This window comes from Diorhabda sublineata, chromosome 3 (assembly GCF_026230105.1).
Source record: "Diorhabda sublineata isolate icDioSubl1.1 chromosome 3, icDioSubl1.1, whole genome shotgun sequence".
Taxonomy (NCBI): Eukaryota; Metazoa; Arthropoda; class Insecta; order Coleoptera; family Chrysomelidae; genus Diorhabda; species Diorhabda sublineata.
In genome coordinates, this window is record NC_079476.1 from 41,438,087 (window position 1) to 41,461,186 (window position 23,100).

Genomic DNA, 23,100 nt, shown 5'->3' on the forward strand with positions numbered 1-23,100 from the left:
AAAATCTTGAATTCCATACCCTGTATAATTTAAAAAAGTATATAAAAGAAATTTTTTATGTTAATTTGGTAGTAACAAACAGGGTGTTCAATATGAAAATCACCAATGGATTCGGATTTTTTTGGTCTGCTTGTTATTTTTGGAGCCACATGTTATTAAATAGTGTCAGAGGGCCAAGATACTAGATTTTCTACAACATATCAATAGTTTATGAGCTTTTCAGGATACAATAAATAAAAAAATAAAGGTTTTTGAGAAATGGCGCGTATTTTTGAGTTTGTAAAAAGAGTTATCATTACTTTAAAACCGTAAATGTATCAGATGCATAATGTGACAAAAACCAAAAAAAAAAAATGATCAAAAAATTTATTCCTTTTATGATTTATAATTAAAGTAGACCTGGAGGGATTTTGATCAATTAAATGCTACGGAATTCTCCATAATTGATTGAAGTTGTACTGAAGTAGAGGTGATAATGGTAGTGTGCTTTTTACAATTACTCCATTCTTCCTCCAATTGTTTTTCAATCAATCTGTTCGTAACCAAATTTTGTTCTAATTGTTCGATATAATTACTAGTTTCTTCTCTTGAAGGTTCCATAACAATATCTCTTGCTATCATTTCATAATTTATTTTACGATTCTTAATGTTTTCAACATCCGAAAGAAGAGTTTTACTTGATTCTATCGTTTTCGTTATATCTTTGATGTTTTTTTCCATTTCGTTTATATATTTTTGATACCTGCAACAATATACAATATGCAAAACAAGTTTTTGTTAATATATAATTTATGTCAACTTTTAAATATCCTACCTTGAAAATTCTTCTTGATAATTCTTTTGCACGAGTAGAGATTTGCGTTTCGAATATTCAAGAAGCGAAAGCTGGTAACATATTTCGTTATACATTAACTGATTCTCTTCACTAGAATTATAGTTTGTTATCAACCATTTACAAACCATTCTTTGAATTCTATTTACACGACTTTCGTCTCCTAATTCCCCGTCGAATATTAATTTTCTTTTAATACATACGTCTACAAATATGTTCTTAATAAATAAGAATCGTATATTTTAGAAATTGCATGTTACCGTCATTCATCTTGAGTTATTTTTCCTAATAATGAAGTAGAAGTATGTTCCCATAAAGTTTTTAAAACTTTGTTGACTAATGAATGATCGTATCCAGTAATACCAACAGCTTTGTTCGCGGGTTAGTTCTGGATTAATTTTTGAAACTTTGTTGACTAATGAATTATCGTATTCAGTGGTACCAACAGCTTTGTTCGTGGGTTTTTCAATGACAGTTCTGTGTACGTCTTATAGGCAACACAAATTACAATATACATATGATGAATACTCGAAATGTATATATTTGGTATATAGACGATTCGAAGCTAGTACGAGGAACTGAATTGAACAATTGTGAACCAGACATATTTTAGAGACAGAAGGTTAAGATTCATGCACATAATATCTTTTTAGGTATGAGTGTAGAGCGAATGAAAAGCGGTAAAGACCTAACCAAACATTTATTTTTTTGTAAACTTGAAGATTACATTGTTTATGAAAGTAGAGGTAGGAGAAGGAGAAAATTATAATTTAGATGAACAAACATTTAAGTTTTATTCTTTCTATCTATTCAGGTCGGTTTTTCGAGTCGTTATAAAATAAAATTTCTTGTTTTCTTTAGGAAAGTCGACAACAAATTGATTCTCATAGTAAATAAACAAATATGTATTTATTATTATTATTATTTCCCCGAACAATTCAGGTGATGTATAAATTTAAATGTACTTCGTTTTATTCTAATTGATTTTCTGATAATGTTCGTATTATTATTTCAATCGAGTTTCTTATAAGTTAGAAACAATTGACATAGTTTGAATATCAATTTATCACTGAAGGTCACGAAAACAATCAAACGTTTATTTCATTTTTAAAAGGTCATTGATGGTCATGTTCGAACAATTTAGTCTCAAACGATATACAAATTAAATTGAAAATAATTACAAACTCTTTATTTTTATCAATTTTCCTTCTAGGAAATAAATTTTTACAAAAATTTATTGATAGATGAAAAACTATTCGTTATATGGTCAAAAAATGGCGATTTACTCATTTTATTATTGCAAATGCGACAAATTCACGTTTACGAACGCAAAAATATCCATAAAATAAAATAAAAAATTTGGAATATTTCAACTGAATTGAGGTTGATGTGTCAGACAGTGAAGTTACAGTTCTTTTGAAGAGAATATGACGTCGGAAATAACATCAGACATTGAAGAAAGACCCACCCAGTTTCAAAAACAGTATGAAGTAGAAAATAACACCAGAAGTTAGAGGAAGACTCCCCCAGTTTCAAAAGGAATATACAGTCGAGAAATTACTACATCAGAGAGTGAAGAAACACCTCCAGTTTCAAAATGAATACGAAGTCGAAAATACCGCCCGAAACTGAAGAAAGACCCCCCAGTTTCAAAAGAAGTATACAGTCGGAAATTACTACACCAGACATTGAAGAAAGATCTCCAGTTTTATGTTCGCGTTTATTTGTCTGTAGTAATAAAACATAGAATGTGCCTAACCTAACCTAACCTCAACCTGCCTATAAAATGTGGTCTTCATTAAGTATTTCAATAACAACAAAACTAAAGATTGTTTCAGACTAATGTAGAATGTTTTGTGCTGTATGAGGTAGAAATTTAATCCAGAAAATTTAATAATTAACGTACTTGAAAGATTAGAAAAGATACATAACGATTACGAAGGAAAAATGAAGATTGATAAGTCATACACTACAGAAACCAGCAACAAACAAAATCATATAGGCGCTAAATTATAATACAACGGACAAAATGAAAAGAAGCAAACTTGTACAAACAAGGCGAAGAACTATCAAGAAAGGACTGCGACGAATAAACTTTATGCTAAAGCTAAAGCTAAGAGGCTTCAGAATTAGCCAAAAACGTGAAATGGAAAGCCCACGTCAACAAAATTATCCGATAGAGATCTAATTGTTCGTTGTTCGTCGTTCACTCGATTTATGTCTCGATTCTAGAGCAATGTGAAACTTGGGAGCAATCAACAAAGTTACTCTGAAGTTGGTACTAATTCACACCAGAGTTCGTGGTAATAAACAAGCTGAACAGCTGAAGATGAAGAGCAGGACAGTTCCTTTCATAGGATTTCGTATAAATCACCCATCAATGATCATAAAAATTTGGAAAAATGAGAAAAATCGGAAACATTGAGGACAGTTTTTCATTAAAACGATTTGGGAGGTTGAAATGCGTGAATCTCGTTAATATATATAACAAATTATTAAATAATTTTAGATATTACATTCAAGTTTCCATTTTAGCGGACATCCTGTATCTATTGTGTTGACTTGAAGAGATATGTTTATTAATTATTGTAGTGGGGCATCGAGAGTAGCTACTCGAATTGATAAAAACGAATAATCTAATCAATTCCACTTGTAATTAACAATTTCATTATACGGTAAAGAAAATATACGAAACTGAATTAATTATCTGCTCCAACATTAACTTACTGTCCGGTATACAAACACCGTTTAAACATTCATCAGTTGTTTAGATGTTTTGCATTAGGTATCTTGTTAGTGGGTCACGTGTATCTTGTATGTTGACAGAAAAGTGAAAATAGTGTAAAATGGAAATAGTGAAAGGGGCTGCGACATTTACTAAGACTGTTATCGCTACAAGCACGTCTTGGGTAATTAACTGTTTTCTAACAATTTTTTTTTTCAACTATAGTTATTAATCATTGTTTATAAACATAGTTAAAACCGTGATATATTTTATAATGCGCGATCAAAATCTTAATTTATTAAAACAGTGTTAAAAACTATCGAATCAAAGTACTTCCTACCCAAAATTAGACCCAAAACTGCAAGGTCTTTCCTATTTTCATCCGTTGAATCAAACAGTTTCCCGTAGGTACCTTCAGTATCATTAATGGTAACCCTATTATCTATGATAATCTTCGTTATCATCACAGTAATCATTTTTGGGTAATTCATCTTCAACTAGTAGGAGTCCTGGATCAAAACTGATCTAGAATATCTTTATTAGTCATTTTTCTATTAATTTTTTTTGCTCTGTATTATCTACAATGACATGTTTGACCAAGTTTGAGGAATTGGAATATAAATGACATATTTCTCTCATTAAATATCTGAGATACGTATCTGTGAATTCTTTTTCTTTTGGAGGACTTTTCTAACTTGTAATGATATATTGGAAATCTGCTTAAAGCTACTCCGAATATTCTTGTTCAATCTGATAACTTTTTCCACAAACATAGTAGTTTCTCTACATCTTTCTGTAACTTTTTAACATGTCCTTATCCCTAAGATGTTGAAAAATTCTGCTAATCCTTCGAACAAATGTGCAATTAGACGATTATCAGTTTCCCTTGTAGTTGCCGTCATCACCAGAATATAAGCCGAAGTCATCTTTGGGTATAGTACCACCCAAAACGAGATATAAACTAGATGGGTTAATTACTCCTGACCAATGGTTGGAAAGTCGAAAAAATACTGATGGAGCAGAAGGTTTATGGAGAATACACGATAAATTATATGATTTTACAAGTTTCATCGGACAACATCCTGGAGGAAAAGACTGGTTGATATTAACAAAAGTAAGGTGGTGCATTTTCTAACATATATGGAGAAGGTTTAGTTAAATTTTGATATAAGTTATAATGAATCATAAGAATGATTCAAAAACAAAAATTTTTAAAAAATACGAGACAGTAAAAATATATTTTAACTGAGTTGTATCAGTCGGCATGATTAAAACAGATCTAGGAATACTTCTCAACGTATAATACAATCATTTGGTAGTTTTACTCGGGAGTTTTGAACATCGGTGATGTGATTTTGATGTGCTTTACCTGAATTTCAACTTTGTCACTTCGATATGTTGGAAATTTGGCGTCTAAAAGCAGTTTTATGACAATATCTCCATTCTGACTCAATTCACGATAAAAACAAAATGAATGATACTCATTATCAATAACATAGCAGCCTGATGACTCAGAGATATGCCTCTATTATAGAATCGCACTATATTTTCCTATTTGGTTGAAGCACCCTCCTCCGTTGAGACAATTTCATTCTCCATTCAGGTTAATACATATTTGCATGAGTTTGAACCAACTGTCGATGCATTTTCCCATTCCAATTGAGCTAACTTCAAAACACGTGATTTGCACCATCAACCGCTTCTTCAGGTGTAGAAAAAAGTTGAACTCATAATCTATTTTTGATCTGCGGGAATCAGAAGAAATCATTGGGCGATTGTTTCGACTGTTCAAAAACGTTTTTCTTTGAACTAATATGTAACCGCATTGTCGTAGCGGAGAATGGTTCGTCTTCTGCGATTGGTCACCCTGATTCTGGTGTATCATTCAAAATTAAACATTCTATGTTGTCCCAAAGGAACGTTGGTCACATGTCCAGTTATTCGAAGTGGTTTGTACGCGAACAAGTTTTGTTGGTTTTGACTCGTCTTGAAAGACCCATACAGTCGATTGTTGTTTAGTATACCTTAATGTCACGGTAAATCACATGACAATCTTGTAATATCATTCAGAAAGCTTGAGGATGCAGATAAACAGTTCAAACATATGATAAAATCGAGAACGTACAAGATTGAGATGAAACTTATAATCCTATTCCGGATGTGGATGGAATCGGACTGTTATGTTTCGATTTGTACTATAGACAATGAATTCGTCTGGTACATCAAGAACAGTGAAGCGAAAGAGAATGTCCTGAACGTCAGGATACAAAATTGTATGTGAATTAAGGCGTTTTCGGTATACCAAGATAAAAAATAATCCCCCCGCTTACTCTACATTAATTTGATATGGAAATGAAATTTTTGTCCAAAATATGTGTTAAAACACATTTTGCAATACTCGTACACATAAATTATTTATTTTACGGCTACATAAGTTGTGGGTAATTGTCTCTAGTTTTATTTTGTATATAACCGTTGATCGTACAATGAATCAGAAATGAGATGTGGTCAAAACGCTGCTACCGGCGAAAATACGAGGTGGTACAGTTAAAATTCGGAAAGAACACATTGAAATCTATGACCAATTTTCAAAGCTGCCGGAAAACTTACCTCGAACTAAATCATTATATTGATATCCGAGATAATATTTCATTAATTTGCTTTCTAGATTTTTCATCATCAAACTTTTGCTAGTTCTAATAATTTAAGTCCCGAACAAAGTATTTCTTGAATTATCATTACCAGTTGTTAGTTTTTTTCTATTTATAAACCGCCAAAACATTAGAATATTGTAAATTATTACGATTACAATCTAACATTATAATTATAACTATAATAGGAAACCATATTTTTTGCCATTAATTATTGAATATTAAATTTATGATTTCATTGAATATTTAACAGTAAACAGAATTAATATTTCCATTTGGTTTTGACGTAACTTTTAGTTGCTTGGAGTAAATAAAAAAAATATTCAGAGGTCGGTAAATACGTACAAAAGCGCTTGTTTTTTTTTTCGTTCCAATGGTTCAAAGTGCTTCCATATAATCATCTACAAGGTCAATACAATATTTTAATTGATACTTAGTATCTGTTTTAAAAATATTTCAAAGTGTAAAGTATAAACTTGACACCATGACGTGCAGGGCCGAACTTTTCGCCCTAGTAATCTAACGCGCGCATGTACTCGATTCTGTACGCATTTTCGACCGAGGTATAAAGAAAAATCGATTAGAATCGTGATGCTTGTAAGAAATAATGATAATAGATGAAGAATTAACAATTTTTGAAGTTTTACCTCATCGTATTCTATGGTTAAAACTCAACGTAAAGCGATAGGGATGACGTCACAACCAGCCGCCATATAGTCTCAAGTGGCAAATATACCGTAACTTAAATTAACATTATGATTATATTCGTGTTTTATTTCTGTTTAACTTTGATCAAAGATATTCAATTCAAACAAATAAGCTTTCGAAATAATTAGTTCTCTATACGCAAATGAAATAAAGTCTTTGTTTGTTCACCACGACAATATGGCCGACGTCTCAAATGACGTTACTCGAAATGATAGAATTTTCATTAGGTTCTTAACAAATTAGGATATGTTTAAATTAAGGGGTTGAAATAAATAAATAAATAATAATTGTTTTATTTTAGGGTACAGATATATCAGAAATTTTTGAGTCCCATCACATATCCGATTTACCCGAACAAATGATAAGAAAATATTTCGTTAAAGAAGCAGTAACGAAAAGAAACGTCCCGTTTACGTTCGACGAAGACGGATTCTATCGAACTCTCAAAAGAGAAGTCAGAAAATCCTTAAAGGATATACCAAAAAATATCTACTGCATATCTGATTTATATTCAGACGGATTATTATTTTTATTATTCCTATTTTCGACGTTAGCCGTGAAATGGTGGAGTTTTACGATAGCTACAGCCGCTGGGGTAGCTTTAGGTCTATTAACTATAGCTGCCCATAATTACGTACATCGGAAGGATAATCTGAGGATGTTTTATCTTCAATTTTCTCTACTGCAAATAAGGTTGGTTAATCCTATCATTGCTTTGAGCTTTTATGAATTTTGATGTCATATATAATCCTTCTTTCCACCCCTTTCGTAAAAGAAGATTTTGGAGCCTTTTAATCATTATTGTAATCAGATTTTCCTCTGCACTTGATTACTATATATTTCCAAGTCTTTTGAAGATCTCTTGAATTGCAAAATATTGGATTGGATGGAAGCTGTACGTCGTGGCAATTGAAGATTTCTGGTATCAGAATATCAGAGAAAACACTATTCAGATACTCAGGATATAGAAACAAGAGGGACGAGATGATTTACTAGGACAACTCAGTGGATTCCAGAACATGGTTTAAAACGGAAATTGAGTCTAGGACATTTGAGTATGACTCCAAAGCCTGTAAACAAAGTTAACATTGGGTAAACCTTCGTGGACGACGTTCAATAAAGTCGCGCGATTGAAAACAATGTTTTCTCCAATATCTTCGGTATTGTTTATTGTGAATATGGTCTGAACTCATCAGGACCAAACACCGGGTCATTATTTTTGTTTTTCGAGATGAAATCACGTTTGGAAGAAGATCGACGAAGCTTTAAAGTGGTTTCAAATGAAGTAACTTCAAAGTATTACAATGGACACTTTAAATTGTCCAATTTTTAGCGTATATTATTGTCCTTTTAGCCTGAAGATATAATCTGAATAACAGCAACTTTAATTTCAGAGAATGGCGTATAACTCATTGTTTGAGTCATCATCCTTTTACCAACACAATAATAGATTTAGAGATAATGATGGTGGAGCCGTTTCTTCAATTTCTTCCGTACAAGAAAATTTTCGGCGGGTATTTTTCACTGGTGGTGTACCCGTTCACCTTAACTCTAAGTTTTCCAGGGTTATTTATGAAAAGGTAATGACAATCATTAAACATTGTTTCCCGTTTGATGTTCGAGGCCTTAATTATGAAAACGGTAACAGTTTTTTTTGTCAATTTCAGTTTTCGAGACATGAATTTTGTAGAAAAAATAATTTGTGGATTTTCGTCCGGCAGTAAGTTGATATCAAATGCACTTTCCATTTACTCTGAAATCTTTCCTTCATGTTACAAATTTCTAGGTGGAATCTTTCTTATATTGTTGAAGACAATCGATTAGATAAGAGTTTAAATAATCATATTAAAGCTCATTTTGTAACCAAGACCCTGTATAAAAGATAGTATATGTGGGACTATAGTTTTCTGATTGAAACTCGGTTTCATTTTTTAAACAAAACATTCGTTATTCACCAGTAGTCCATTGGATATTCCAGATTCTTATTTTTCTTTACGTAGGTCAAAGAATTTCTATGCAATAAATTTAAAATATTCACCAATTGTACAGAGTGGGTCATAAATTCTTGCATTTTTGAAATGGCCATGAATTTAGAAAAATTATCGTCAAAGTAGCCGCCTGACGTACCCGAAACCTGACTCTTAGATTTTTTAGAATTTTTCGATACATAACCGCCAGGTATATTACCCATTTCTTAACGAATGTTTTTTTTAAATCATGTAGGCTCGGCTTTCAAGGAAAACTAATTAAAAAAAAATCAGCTAGAGATGGAAAACCACCATCAACTTGTTGAATACATCTTCACATTTTCGATAAAGTACGAATCGATTAAATATTGCAGCACGAACCATTACTATTGGGGAATGAGTTCTTTGGGACTTTAATTTAGAGTTTTCTCTGCTCTAAAATCTGAAAAAAACTACGTATCAGCAGCTGAAGCTGATAAATTTGAAATTAATAGAAAAAGTGGAAAGAATCTTACAACTTTTCCAAGCTTTACACCCTAAACATTCGCGGGAATAGTAAAATCTAATAAAATATTAAAACAAATATTTGGATCTTTAAAAAATCGGTTATTATTTCTTTTTTTTTTTTTTATCTTAGGCTAGTAATCTTACAGTGAATTTTTATTTCAACGACTTACACGCGATATTTCTGTCTATGATTCAAATAAGGTCACTAAAAAATAACTTTTTGTACTACTGTCAAAATAATTCACATGAAATATAACTTTTCAGTAAATGAAATCAATTTTTAAAATAATTAATCATCACGAAACAATTTATTGGAATAAAAAGTTTATAATAAAACTTGAACCATAAATTCCCGAAGATATTCCATGTTGTTGTTAATATTTCTTGAAGAGTCGATTCCACAAGTTTATCAGATATTCTAATTTGTTTGGAAGAAGATAAAGAATTCTATATTTCATCAGAAATCTCAATTTTGTTATTAAGATGACGTAAATTCACATTTACAGTTGTACAAAAAATGTTGTTTGTATTTCGTGTATAAATTTGGTATTTTCGTATTTTTCTTTTTTACTTATTGAACTAATGCAGTTACTAAAACTAGTATTACAATAAATATACTAAAACAAAATTTTTTTACCAATAAAAAAAGAGAAAGTTCAAAAAGCATTTAATATTTTTAGGTTGATGAGTTCTCCAAGCTGTAATTATAAAAATATTGATATTAAGGACACTTCTGGACTCATCTTACCTATATTTATGTTCATAACTGGAAAACAAACAATATTTTACACAGTTTTGATGTGGTGCTTCATTCTATTGGTTGGTTCTTATATTTTTACTTTAATTGGATTAAGCGCAGCCCATCATCATCCTGATGTTTTTCACGATGGAGATACTCCAAGGTAGAAGACAAATTCTATATAATCATAAGCAAATATTTTTAGGTCATTAGTTTAATTTAGTCATACAACCAACTCAAAGAACGCCGGGAATATATTCAAGGTTTCAAAAGAAAAACTAATTGTGTCAAATCAGTCTTTTCAAAATACGGACCTGTTTCATTATTCTAACAAAGTGTATATTTTTATAAAGTAAAAGAAATGAAAAGACTATTGCCAGATTTATAAAATCGCAGCGAAAACGATGGTTGGGAAACGTAAAACGGATGAAAATTAATATTGAAGTTAAAAAAATAGCATAATGGAAACCCTTAGGAAACCGGCTCCAAAGAGGACCAAAAAGTCAATGGGAAAGTCAAGTAACGAGTGATCTGAACAAAATAGGAGTCCGTTGTGGTGGAGTAATACCCTGGACAGTAAAAAATGGAAAAAGATAGCGGAAAAATCCAAAACATGCAATATACCTTTGTGTATCCAATTTTCAATCGAATTATCAGCTTCTTCAATGCTTATTTCACTACAAAAAAATTATGAAACTTCTATAAATTCTTCATTTTGAAGGTTTCTAAGCAGTTTCACTATTTTCTTTATCAGTTTTTGTTGTAACAATTTTCCTCGGAAAACTTTTTTGGATTTTTCCTCATTGTGTGCTTTTGATCTTCCTTAATCATTGTACTGGTGAATATTTTCGATTTTTGAACTTTCCGCTCACGTGTTATCATCAACCATAAGGGACTAGAAGAAGCTGATAATTCATATTTAAAGATGGTTACGATCTAGAGTAGTGTTTCAAAGTTATTTCAGGCTATAAATCCGCGGAAATCCTACTCGAAACAGTGTCGTATTGAAGAAGTATTTTATACATTTAATTGGTATCTGGTATTTTCCAAATGCTAGAATAAACCTGCTTATTATTTTGATCAAATCATCTAAATGAAATGACGTAACTGTTACTTGTTAAATAAATCCAGATATTTCTTTTAAAGTCTCTATTTGAAATATTCCCTGAATTCATCTTTCGTGTTGAATCAATCCGCTTTGAATTTCCTCTGTTCACTATTCTAACCCGTCACAGCTTATAATTAGCTTCCCTCATTCTTCTCTCACTACCCTGTTCTACTACTTACTACTTTCCAAGATTTATCACCAGTTTCTCAACGCTACATTTTCTATCGGTCCCAACGTGCTTTAGGTCGACTTCTTGGCTTCGTTATATCACTATATTATTTTCTTTTATCTAGTTTTTGATCCCGTGATTCATTAACCTTTTTAAGAATCCTCTATGGATCTGGACCGGTTCCAATATCTTACTCAGAATCTTTATAAAGCCAATATACCTCTACCATAGTCCATTTGCCGCTCTTATTATCTCCATTGTCACATTCACCTCCAACCACATTCAGTCTTCTTCAAACCTTTGCTGCAAGTGCCAGGTCATCAGCATATCCTTCTGTTTCAAGATAACGTCTTTACCATCTCTTTTTCATCTCTTACTCCATCTTATGTGATGGATTGAGAAAGCGTCTCCCTGCTTAACATCTCTTACTATTTGAATAACCTTTGTTAGTCCATCCTCCGTCAAAATTTTGGCCTCTAAGTTATTCACCGTCATTTTTACCAAATTAATAAGATTTGACCTCTTGATGCTATTAAAAGCGTTTTAGAAGAATAGTTTGGGGTATCCTTTTTTGAAAATTGGAATGATCAGTCTCATATTCCATTCTGGTGGTGATGAATCTTTTGAATATCATCATACTTCAAGATATTTTTCGTATAATGGTGTCTCTTCATTGGAATCATTGTCGTTCCGTGTTGCTTTCTGGATCAGTTTTGTCCCCCGTACTACGACGACTTTATGGGTGTTATCCAAGATAACTCGGTAAACATCGGGATAATATTTATACAAAATAAACGGTGGACCAAAACTTTTCTGTAATCGCGTTGTGTGAAAAAATACTGATAGTTTAAGAAGATAGACATTTGTTGTGTTTCTGATCGGTTTTATTTTGTAGAACCTCGGAGGAATACGATTGGGGTATTAGTCAATTAGACGCTGTAATGGAAAGGAAAGATATAACAGGTTCTGATTTCTTGGTGTTAACCACTTTTGGTGACCACTGTTTACATCATATGTTCCCAACATTAGACCATTCCACTCTCAAATACTTGTATCCAACATTGGATAAAGTGATGCGACAATTCGATTTGAACTTGAGGTTAATATCGCAAATGGATGCCGCCATCGGGGCGGTACAACAAATGATCAAAGTCGAACCGAATCAATCGCCACCGGATTTAAAAAAAAATGAAATGTTTCCACGTTGTCAGACATAAAATTTTTAATGTAATTATTCGTAAATTGAAGATTTATTTTGAAACGAAATTTGTATATATCGACCCTTAGCGTGTGATGAATTATTTTCAAAATGTATTTAATAGATCAAATTCAATCGAAAGGGAAATAAATTTATTTATCATAGCGAGGAACGTGTTTTTCTTTCATCCCCCTAGCGTCCAAAACCACTCCAACTCCAACCACATCCGAAGACAACTTGGATATCGTAGGAGAAGAAATGACTGGACCAATAGTAATCCTGGATGAAGAACCGCGTTAATAACTCCAAGAGAAACTGCTAAAAATCATCGTAGGAGGTTAGGATTTGGAAATTGTCGATCCTGGATACTCTCCTTAATTTTTTTGCTACTAGCGTGTGTTTTCGTTGAATCATTCGACATCCCAGGTTTTTTTAGAGCTAGTTATCTGTTTTCTAGTAGTTCATTTGGTATGCTACCTTTTTTTTCGGGCCTGGAACCTGTAACAGTACCACTAGGTTTTCTCAATCCACCTAGAGTAACTGCAGGCAGTCAACTACGAAAGAGGCGGAGTGAGTAGCGTTGCTGGACTCTTCAAACAAAACTATGTGGAACAACAGTTAAATCGTCGGTGCGATAATTAGAATGAAAAAACGAAAAGTTGATGGTCATTTTCAGGATAGATTACGAAGAAACATTCTGGGAAAGTCATAGTTAAAGCTTATATATATTTCAGTTAAATGTGCCTTGACAGCGCTGGTCATTGTCACACGAATCCATTCCAAAGATACATAAGTTAAATGACGAGAAACTCCAGGAATTTCTGTCAGGCAGTTGAGGTTAATCCTGAGATCAAACTGCTGGTGAAATTTTGTCTGTAGTCAGAGAAGATGTGTTTAATAGGCAAAGAAACGTGACAACTTTGGTAGTCAGGTCAATTTTCTGAATTACAGCTTCACTCCTACTCAAAAAGTTAACAAAACTAACGCAATTTAAGAAATTGTTGTTTTGTTAAAACTTGAACATGTTAGAAAACTTATTTACATTGAAAAATAATGTAAATCAGAATTAAAATCAACTTTTTTAAATACCAATTTACTCAAGCAATTAACAGATCACAGAAATTTTATTAAAAAGCTAACTAAATCGCCCGATTTAACTCCCCGGATTTTTTTAATGAAGCTTTAACATGCTAATCAGTAACTATTACGTTTTTTCTTTAAATAATTTTCCTATTACGTTGTTTACTTATTGTTGCTCAGAAATTAATTTTTATCAACCTCCCACTTTATTCGAGGAATTTAATAAAATCTCAGCATCGATTCTAAAACGTCCTCATACCACTTCATGAAACACGGAGACTGAGGACACAAAAAGACCGATAACTTAAGTTAGGTTATTAAAAAATATTTTAAAAACGTAAAAAAAGAACAAAAAACAACATACCAGTAAAATAAAAGACAAAAAATAAAAAAAAGATCCTAGAATGCAAATCAATCCATAAGAGAACTTTTTGCTTTTTAGTACGGTCAAATTCGACCAAAAAAATAAGTGAGAGTGAAGATATTTTAATTTCCATCAAGCTGAAAATCAGTAAAATACAATCGAAAATAAAATTTGAATGTTCCCCATGATTTCCGTGTATGGAAAAAATATTATTCAAGGTCAAGGATGAAAAAAATGGGTTGTTCGCGATTATCAACGAAACGGTAAGTTTTATCATAAAAATACTTCCAACAAAAATTGTAGACCATAAAATTATCTACAAAAAACGTGTTGATACTTTTTTTCCTACGAGCTACCGTTTCTGAGATAAAACGAATCAAAAAGTTGTAAAATTTGTCGTATTTGGTGGCTATAATGATTGCACGAGAAATACCAAAGCTGCAGAACAACATCTTCGTCAATTGATAATATATTTAATGAACTTATAACCAGTCAACAAAAAATTTCTTATGAATACTCACAAGTCATTTCAATGTTGTAAGAAAAGTTATTGATGAAATCATTAAATACGAAAACTTTTACAACTTTTTGATTATATCTCAGAAACAGTGGCTTGTAGGAAAAAAAGTATTGATACATTTTTTGTAGATAATTTTATGATCTACAATTTTTGTCGAAAGTATTTTTATGATAAAACACACCGTTTTGCTGAAAATTGCGAAAAACTCTTTTTTTTTTGACCTTTGAACTCGAATAAAATTTTTTCCATACACGGAAATGATGGGCAACATTTGAATTCGATGTTTAATTGTATTTTAATCTCATTTTTAGCTTGATGGGAGTTTATGTAACTTCGAATGTCTAAATTGACCGTACTATTATAAGCAAGTGTTGAGTTATACATCGGAGTACCATTCGGATTAGATCTTTTTTTATCTAGAGGTTTACTAGGAAGAGTTAAACATACGTTACTACGACCAAACAATCTCGACGCGAATTTAACTCTTAAAACAACTAGAAGACCTCCCGGAAACTCCTATAGAACTAGGAGAAGAAGAAGAAAGCCACGCGATACAAACGATGAGGTTCTGTCGGAATTTCCAAATCTGATTATTGTGACTTGAGACAATCTGTATAAACAACGATTTTTCTGTTAAGTGACTTTAATCGACTATAAAAAATGAGATTTTTTAGTACATAAATTTGAATCTATTGTTAGAACTGAATACCGTGGAGTTTACAAAAAAGATGCCTCTCACTAACAGCTGGTCTCTTACCCATAAAAAAAAATTAAAACTGTTGACATATGTGTGGATAATTCCTTTAACGGGAACGAAATCCGTAAAGCTTGAAGATTACGTATCGTAATATTTTAATACATTTTCTGCGATTTTTTTATAGCCTAGTGAATTAAATAATTAAGTAATTTAACTTCAGCTGTACTAGCTTAATTTAATCCACTACACTCTCCAAAAAAATATTTGTTTCGACTAATTTTTTTTCTCCTCTTATTTCAATACCTTCCTAAATCCACTACAATCCATGTCCTACCTAAGAAAATTTTTCCCATATGAGGACCAAAGCTAAGATATAAGTCATCCCCCAAGGACCTACCGCTAAGTAAATATTTAGGGCACGAAATCTTCATTGGGACAGACAATCAGACCTGTGATTCTTTTGTAAAATTAAATCCATCTATGGATCAATGCGAATTTCCAGGACTTACTACGATCAATACAGTGTTCATTGGTGGATAAAATCTTAGCTAGACTTAGCAGCGTTGGATGTACAGGCTAAGCGAATGTTCTAGTACCGTTTACAAGGAAAACGAACTCATTTAGTACTTTCCAATGTAACAAAATATCTAGGAGTCATCCTGGATAAAACACTTAAGTGAAACAATCACCTAGATATGGTAATTTCAAAAACAACTGCGGTTATATCAACTTGGACATGGGCATTAAAGTCTAAAATGGTATTCTGGATATAACAAATAGTTACATAGCCTGCTGAATATAACCTTAGAGGCGTTACTGAACCTGCCTCTTCTCCACCTCATAGTGAAGAAAGAGCTAATCCAGACAATAAAACTAAAGCTAGAAACCAGCGACAAACCAATTGACCAAAAACATAGCATGTTGGACAAAGAAACCTCATTCAAGGGTCAACAAAAATCATCCACAATCACTGGTAAACAGACGGTTCATAGTTAGCGCAAGGAGCTGGATTGGGCATTTCTGGTCCAAAATAGAAGCTCCCCATACCTTCAAGAACTTCACTCACCATTTGTAAGGTAGAGATGCTAGCAATAAACAAATTTACTCGTGAGTGTTTGGATATAAACCTTTCTAAAAAGCACATGTACATTCTCTCAGATAGCCAAGCGGTCTTGAAGGTTCCGAAAGTACCCATTCAAACTAGTATCGGAGTATAAAAACTCTAGAAGCAGTAGATAACAAAAACAAAGTAACTCAAATGTGAGTTCCAGGATGCCAGGGTATACCAGGAAATAAGAAAACAGACAGCCTTGCCAAAACAGATGCAACGATTCCATTGGACCAGAACCAGAAGTGTTCTGTCAAATAGCACTTTAAGACGAATTTGAAATACTCTACAAATTACTTAAGAGCAAAAAAAACGTTTTCAGATAGACATTGGACAAAACTTTTAAGAGAATCAGTGTAAACAATTTCGAATATATATGATAAGTAACTGTTCGATATCGTCAATTTTTTTAACTCAAAGAAAATTCTTACGATATTAACTGGGTTTTTTGGATTACGCAACAAGTCTGCGATAAACTAGTTCCACCGGTCCCGAAACGTAAATCCCATATTTTATTACGTCTTAATGCAATTTTTCAGTCGAGTCGATTCGAAGATAATTTCCTGATTTTGTAGCACGTGCTGGATTAAAGACGAAGTATCCCCTAGGGAGATGGCACGACCGGCATGTTTTCATTCGAGAAACGGGAGTGTCTACTCATACAATCACACAATAGTGTGGATTCCTCAAATAGTGCTAATATATTGTTGTGTTGGGTTAGGTTATTCGAAGATAAGGAGTTTCTCTTGGTCAAGATTTGATCAAAAATCCTTCTCATTGACGTGAAATCTTTTCTATCAGAAAATAGCTGTTAAAGACGTTGAAGAAGAGACTGCTACATCTCCAGATTGCAGTGCCCAATGGAAAGCGTTGCCAAAACATATAATTTTATCAAGTAAATGTGTTTGTTTAGTGCTAGACCCTGAAGACCAGCATTTTTGTTGAAATATGGACTTCTTTATTGGTTTTAATGACTATTCTGCTGAATTTTGATTGAATTTTATTGTGGATGATTGTGCAATTGTTAATAAAGATCGTCAGCTTAAAATAACTGCATATAAAATGAAACAATGAGGTTAATAGCATGTTCTATGAGGTTAGTTTTGATAAACAAGAAACAACAACAGTTGGCAGTAGGGATTGAATTTGATTATCCTTTTAATCTTGATGAAATACAGGAAACTACAGGAACCATAAACATACCCAATCTTTTGTTGGATTCTGAACGTTTTGTATAAATGTTGCTTTATCAGTTCACTCTCAGATTTCCACCGTTTTGAACCAGGTGTATGTATATTGATGAATCAAGGTTTTATCCTTGGTCAACAAAGCTCCGAATCATAAATTCGTTTGGAAAGAAGCTTTTTATGTGTACAAATGTTTCAGCACTTTCTCAAGCTTTCCAGTATAGTTTCCACTTTTGAATTTCCTATTGATGATTTTGATACAATCACAAATTGGTCCAAGGGAAAAATTTACATAAAACTGTAATACTTTATGGTTCTCTCTAACACGAATAGGGAAATTTTGGTATTTAACACCATAATTAAGATGGAAATTGGATTCATCGCTTAAAATCACTTTATTTATTTTTAAGAATTACCAAAAATTAATTACAACAAATCCGAATTTTGATACATCCTTTATATTGATGAAAAAAATTACCGTCGGTTGGGTTGATCAATTACAACTCTTTAAGGACATGTTAGATGGGTTGGTTTGTTGAACAAGGAGAAAAGGGCAAACGTACTACACAAGAAAGGGCAAACAGCTGCATCCGCGAAGAGCTAGCGCACGTGGCAGCTTGTTGTGGCGACGAAATGTTGTCTTAAGATTTCAAACGAGATTTCTACCCCACTATTAATATCACAAAACAAAAGTAATATACCACGAAAGAAGATTGTTAAATTAATGAAAAAAATTGTGTTTCGACACGAAAATTACATCATATACTAACAGATGTCGTTCATAAATAATTAATATCAGCCCTTAAATGCATGGTTTTTTTGTTTCTAATGAAAAAATTCTCCGAAACCAACTTTTAAACTTGGCCTCATTTATAGTAAAACCAAAATGGTTTTGGTTGCTTCTCACACATGATAGAAGAAATAGAAATCAAGATTTAAATACACAAACACAACCAATGTTTGTAAAAATATGGTTTAGTTTCTTTCTATTATATCGGTTGAGCTATAAATTTGAAGTGTTTAATACAGATTCCTACCTAGTTAATTCTTGCATCAGAATATTGTGGAATACAGTTTCGTTTTTATAGAAACACATCGGTGTGTTGATAATTCTGAAACATCACGATTCACAGAGCTCAAATCAAGTTACATTCTCCCAACTACTCGCAATTCAAATCTGCATTCCGTTCACCTCAAAAGAATACACACACGATACATTCAAACCATCAAATATAACCTTTAAATACTAAGAAAATACTGGCGAATTTTATAAAAGATAGATATAGGAATCGGGTTAGTTTCTATGGCCGTGTCACGTTGCATAAAGGGTTGGTAGATTGAAGGGTGGACGATAAAAACCGGGAACTACCCCATCGGCATGAGATTAATGCATTCGCGTTTCGATCAAGCTTCTGGTTTCTAATTCTATCTCGGTGGAATGGGTAAGGTACGCGTGTAAATATACACACGAAATTTAACCACTGAGTTTATTTAAATATTGCACTATGATTAATTATAGTTTGTCTTTTTATCACGGCAAATATCAGTCTTACAAAAACACTCAATCGTGCTGAATCGAATATATCAGTTGATTCATCGAGCTCCAAGGAAAAAGTTATATCTGAGCTCATAACCTAGAAGTACCTGGCCCGACTTGAAGATGACGGTAGTTGTTTGTAAAATACCAAGTTTGAAGACACCACGTTGTTTAGTATTTGTTTGGCAGCTAATATAGAACGTTTTCATCGTTATGTGATACAATACTTTTAATTGAAAGGCATTAGCACAACCAATATAAAAGCTGAACTAGATTCTAGTCTGAATTTCTACCTCATGCACCCTGTTCTCCAGATTTAGTCCCCTCGGATTATTTTCTATTCCCAGACTTGAAAAAATGGCTCGGTGGTCAATTATCAAGAGGTGATGTCGGCAGTTGATGGCTCTTTCGAGGAGCTTGACGATTTTTATTTTCTTTTATGGGTCAGGTACTTCTGGCACCATCCTCGTAGTAGCAGAAAGAAGACATAATCTCAGCTTTGTTTTACTTCTTCCTGACTCTAATTTGTCATGCCACCTCTTTCGTGGTCCATATCTAACACGTGGAGATTTATCTTTCATTGGACTTAAATGATTGTTACAAATGTTTATGCAACTTCTAAAAAAGCAACTTTAATCAATTCATTATCTTTAAATAGTTTTAGTTATAGGGAGATAACCATAGAAACGCAGACGTTTCGGAAGCTGCCTTCCTCTTGTCTAAGGTCTTAAGAAATATTTGATACTATTACGTCTCAGCGTTGATATTTTTAAATTCCATCAAACATACGCAATCTCTCTTGTTTGAAAATGACAGGTTGTTGGACTACCAAAAAGAGGCTCAAACATGAACGTAATGAATTGAGCACAAACAAAAAAATAACACAAGCCGACAAAATGCAATTGAAAAAATTGATAGATACGAAACTGACGGAAATTAGTTTAGAAAATGACGAAAAGACTGGTAAAAGTTTACAGAAAACGTCAAAAACTGATAAGAAAAGAAGAAAACAGGCATAAGACTCTAAGAGAAGATAAAAACTGACAGAAATCTGTCCAAAACGTCTACAAGTAACAGAAGTTTACAAACAAAACGTCAAAATCTGACACAAGACTACAAATAACAGAAGTTTCAAACAAAATGTCAAAATTTGACACAAAACTACAAATAACAGAAGTAAGTTTACAAACAAAACGTCAAAATCTGACACAAAACTACAAATAACAGAAGCTTCAAACAGAACGTCAAAATCTGACACAAGACTACAAATAACAGAAGTTTCAAACAAAACATCAAAATTTGACACAAAACTACAAGTAACAGAAGTAAGTTTACAGAAAAAACGTCAAAATCTGACACAAGACTACAAATAACAGAAGTTTCAAACAAAATGTCAAAATTTGACACAAAACTACAAGTAACAGAAGTAAGTTTACAAACAAAACGTCAAAATCTGATACAAGACTACAAATAACAGAAGTTTCAAACAAAACGTCAAAATCTGACACAAGACTACAAATAACAGAAGTTTCAAACAAAACATCAAAATTTGACACAAAACTACAAGTAACAGAAGTAAGTTTACAGACAAAACGTCAAAATCTGACACAAGACTACAAATAACAGAAGTTTCAAACAAAACATCAAAATTTGACACAAAACTACAAGTAACAGAAGTAAGTTTACAGACAAAACGTCAAAATATGACACAAGACTACAAATAACAGAAATTTCAAACAAAATGTCAAAATTTGACACAAAACTACAAGTAACAGAAGTAAGTTTACAAACAAAACATCAAAATCTGACACAAGACTACAAATAACAGAAGTTTCAAACAAAATGTCAAAATTTGACACAAAACTACAAGTAACAGAAGTAAGTTTACAAACAAAACGTCAAAATCTGATACAAGACTACAAATAACAGAAGTTTCAAACAAAACGTCAAAATCTGACACAAGACTACAAATAACAGAAGTTTCAAACAAAACATCAAAATTTGACACAAAACTACAAGTAACAGAAGTAAGTTTACAAACAAAACGTCAAAATCTGATACAAGACTACAAATAACAGAAATTTCAAACAAAATGTCAAAATTTGACACAAAACTACAAATAACAGAAGTAAGTTTACAAACAAAACGTCAAAATCTGACACAAAACTACAAATAACAGAAGCTTCAAACAGAACGTCAAAATCTGACACAAGACTACAAATAACAGAAGTTTCAAACAAAACATCAAAATTTGACACAAAACTACAAGTAACAGAAGTAAGTTTACAGAAAAAACGTCAAAATCTGACACAAGACTACAAATAACAGAAGTTTCAAACAAAATGTCAAAATTTGACACAAAACTACAAGTAACAGAAGTAAGTTTACAAACAAAACGTCAAAATCTGATACAAGACTACAAATAACAGAAGTTTCAAACAAAACGTCAAAATCTGACACAAGACTACAAATAACAGAAGTTTCAAACAAAACATCAAAATTTGACACAAAACTACAAGTAACAGAAGTAAGTTTACAGACAAAACGTCAAAATCTGACACAAGACTACAAATAACAGAAGTTTCAAACAAAACATCAAAATTTGACACAAAACTACAAGTAACAGAAGTAAGTTTACAGACAAAACGTCAAAATATGACACAAGACTACAAATAACAGAAATTTCAAACAAAATGTCAAAATTTGACACAAAACTACAAGTAACAGAAGTAAGTTTACAAACAAAACATCAAAATCTGACACAAGACTACAAATAACAGAAGTTTCAAACAAAATGTCAAAATTTGACACAAAACTACAAGTAACAGAAGTAAGTTTACAAACAAAACGTCAAAATCTGATACAAGACTACAAATAACAGAAGTTTCAAACAAAACGTCAAAATCTGACACAAGACTACAAATAACAGAAGTTTCAAACAAAACATCAAAATTTGACACAAAACTACAAGTAACAGAAGTAAGTTTACAGACAAAACGTCAAAATATGACACAAGACTACAAATAACAGAAATTTCAAACAAAATGTCAAAATTTGACACAAAACTACAAGTAACAGAAGTAAGTTTACAAACAAAACATCAAAATCTGACACAAGACTATAAGAAACAATAAAAAAAAATGTCAAAAACTGACATGAGAAAACCGAAACCACTAAAATTGACAAAACCTTGTTGTAAGCAACCTAAAATGACCACAAAGCGTTAATAGAATGCAATTAGTTTACAAAACGACGAAAAGACTGGTAAAAGTTTACAGAAAACGACAAAAACTGATAAGAAAAGAAGAAAACTGACATAAGACTGTAAAAGAAGATAAAAACTGACAGAAAACTGTCAAAAGCGTCTACAAGTAACAGAAGTTTTCAAACAAAACATCAAAATTTGACACAAAACTACAAGAAACGACAAAAACCGTGTAGGGAACATTTGAAAATGTCAAAAACTTACAAGAGAAAATCGAAACCACTAAAACTGACAAAACCTTGTTGTAAGTAACCTAAAAATACCCGGTGAGTTCCACATCTGTCTGGGCTCCTCTGTATTAGAGAATAGTTCTTGCCATCACTGAAAGGCGCCATAATAAATATTTTATTTATTTTAAATGACCACAAGGCGTTAATAGAATGAACAGTTCATGCACCTGAAATAAATAATACAATTATGATTACGAACGAGCTTAAATAGTAAACCCGCATGCCTATTGTCGATTTACCTCCTATTAACTTGTTATCCAATTGTTTTCCGTCTGAGATTTACGAGTACATAACCGGGTCATGAGAACCAAATATCTTATATAAGGTGACAGAAATACTAAGAAATATTTGAACTTCATCAGAACTTTTATTTCGTCTCGACTATACACCGTGATGCGTTCAGCGCCAGCCGATCCCATACCTTCAACTTTATAACCCAATAACAATTTAAAAGTAACTATCTTTCATAAAAATTGATATTGTTATTGCGGTAACGCCGCTTAGGGTC

General features: G+C 32.3%; 3 protein-coding genes across 4 annotated transcripts in view; 2 read left to right on the forward strand and 1 right to left on the reverse strand.

Moving 5' to 3' along the window:
• Nucleotides 1–23,100, forward strand: part of LOC130442100 (tetratricopeptide repeat protein 19 homolog, mitochondrial) — a 110,447-nt gene that overhangs the window by 7,323 nt on the left and 80,024 nt on the right. The gene's annotated exons all lie outside the window — the stretch shown is intronic.
• Nucleotides 415–1,175, reverse strand: LOC130441790 (uncharacterized). The gene is made up of 3 exons (XM_056775578.1): nt 1,093–1,175; nt 815–1,037; nt 415–742 (listed from the first exon to the last, which is right to left on the reverse strand). The coding sequence occupies exons 1-3, from the start codon at nt 1,100–1,102 to the stop codon at nt 415–417; spliced, it is 561 nt and encodes a 186-aa protein (XP_056631556.1). The 5' UTR covers nt 1,103–1,175.
• LOC130442098 (cytochrome b5-related protein-like) lies at nt 1,514–12,772 on the forward strand. Of its 2 annotated transcripts, XM_056776134.1 has the most exons (6): nt 1,514–3,741; nt 4,450–4,671; nt 7,218–7,609; nt 8,311–8,496; nt 10,071–10,292; nt 12,302–12,772. In XM_056776134.1, the coding sequence occupies exons 1-6, from the start codon at nt 3,679–3,681 to the stop codon at nt 12,621–12,623; spliced, it is 1,407 nt and encodes a 468-aa protein (XP_056632112.1). In that variant the 5' UTR covers nt 1,514–3,678; the 3' UTR covers nt 12,624–12,772. The 2 variants fall into 2 exon arrangements, with proteins under 2 accessions (XP_056632112.1, XP_056632113.1); XM_056776135.1 differs by lacking the exon at nt 4,450–4,671 and having other exon boundaries at nt 3,484–3,741.

What these genes read in the sequence shown, in the direction of transcription:
- LOC130441790 (XM_056775578.1), bottom strand. An exon ending in TATCAAGAAGAATTTTCAAG is followed by an intron (nt 743 to 814) that starts GTAGGATATTTA and finishes ATATTGTTGCAG; the next exon opens with GTATCAAAAATATATAAACG.
- LOC130442098 (XM_056776134.1), top strand. Translation starts at nt 3,679, where the DNA reads ATGGAAATAGTGAAAGGGGCTGCGACATTTACTAAGACTGTTATCGCT. An exon ending in TCGCTACAAGCACGTCTTGG is followed by an intron (nt 3,742 to 4,449) that starts GTAATTAACTGT and finishes TTTCCCTTGTAG; the next exon opens with TTGCCGTCATCACCAGAATA. An exon ending in TTTTCTCTACTGCAAATAAG is followed by an intron (nt 7,610 to 8,310) that starts GTTGGTTAATCC and finishes CTTTAATTTCAG; the next exon opens with AGAATGGCGTATAACTCATT.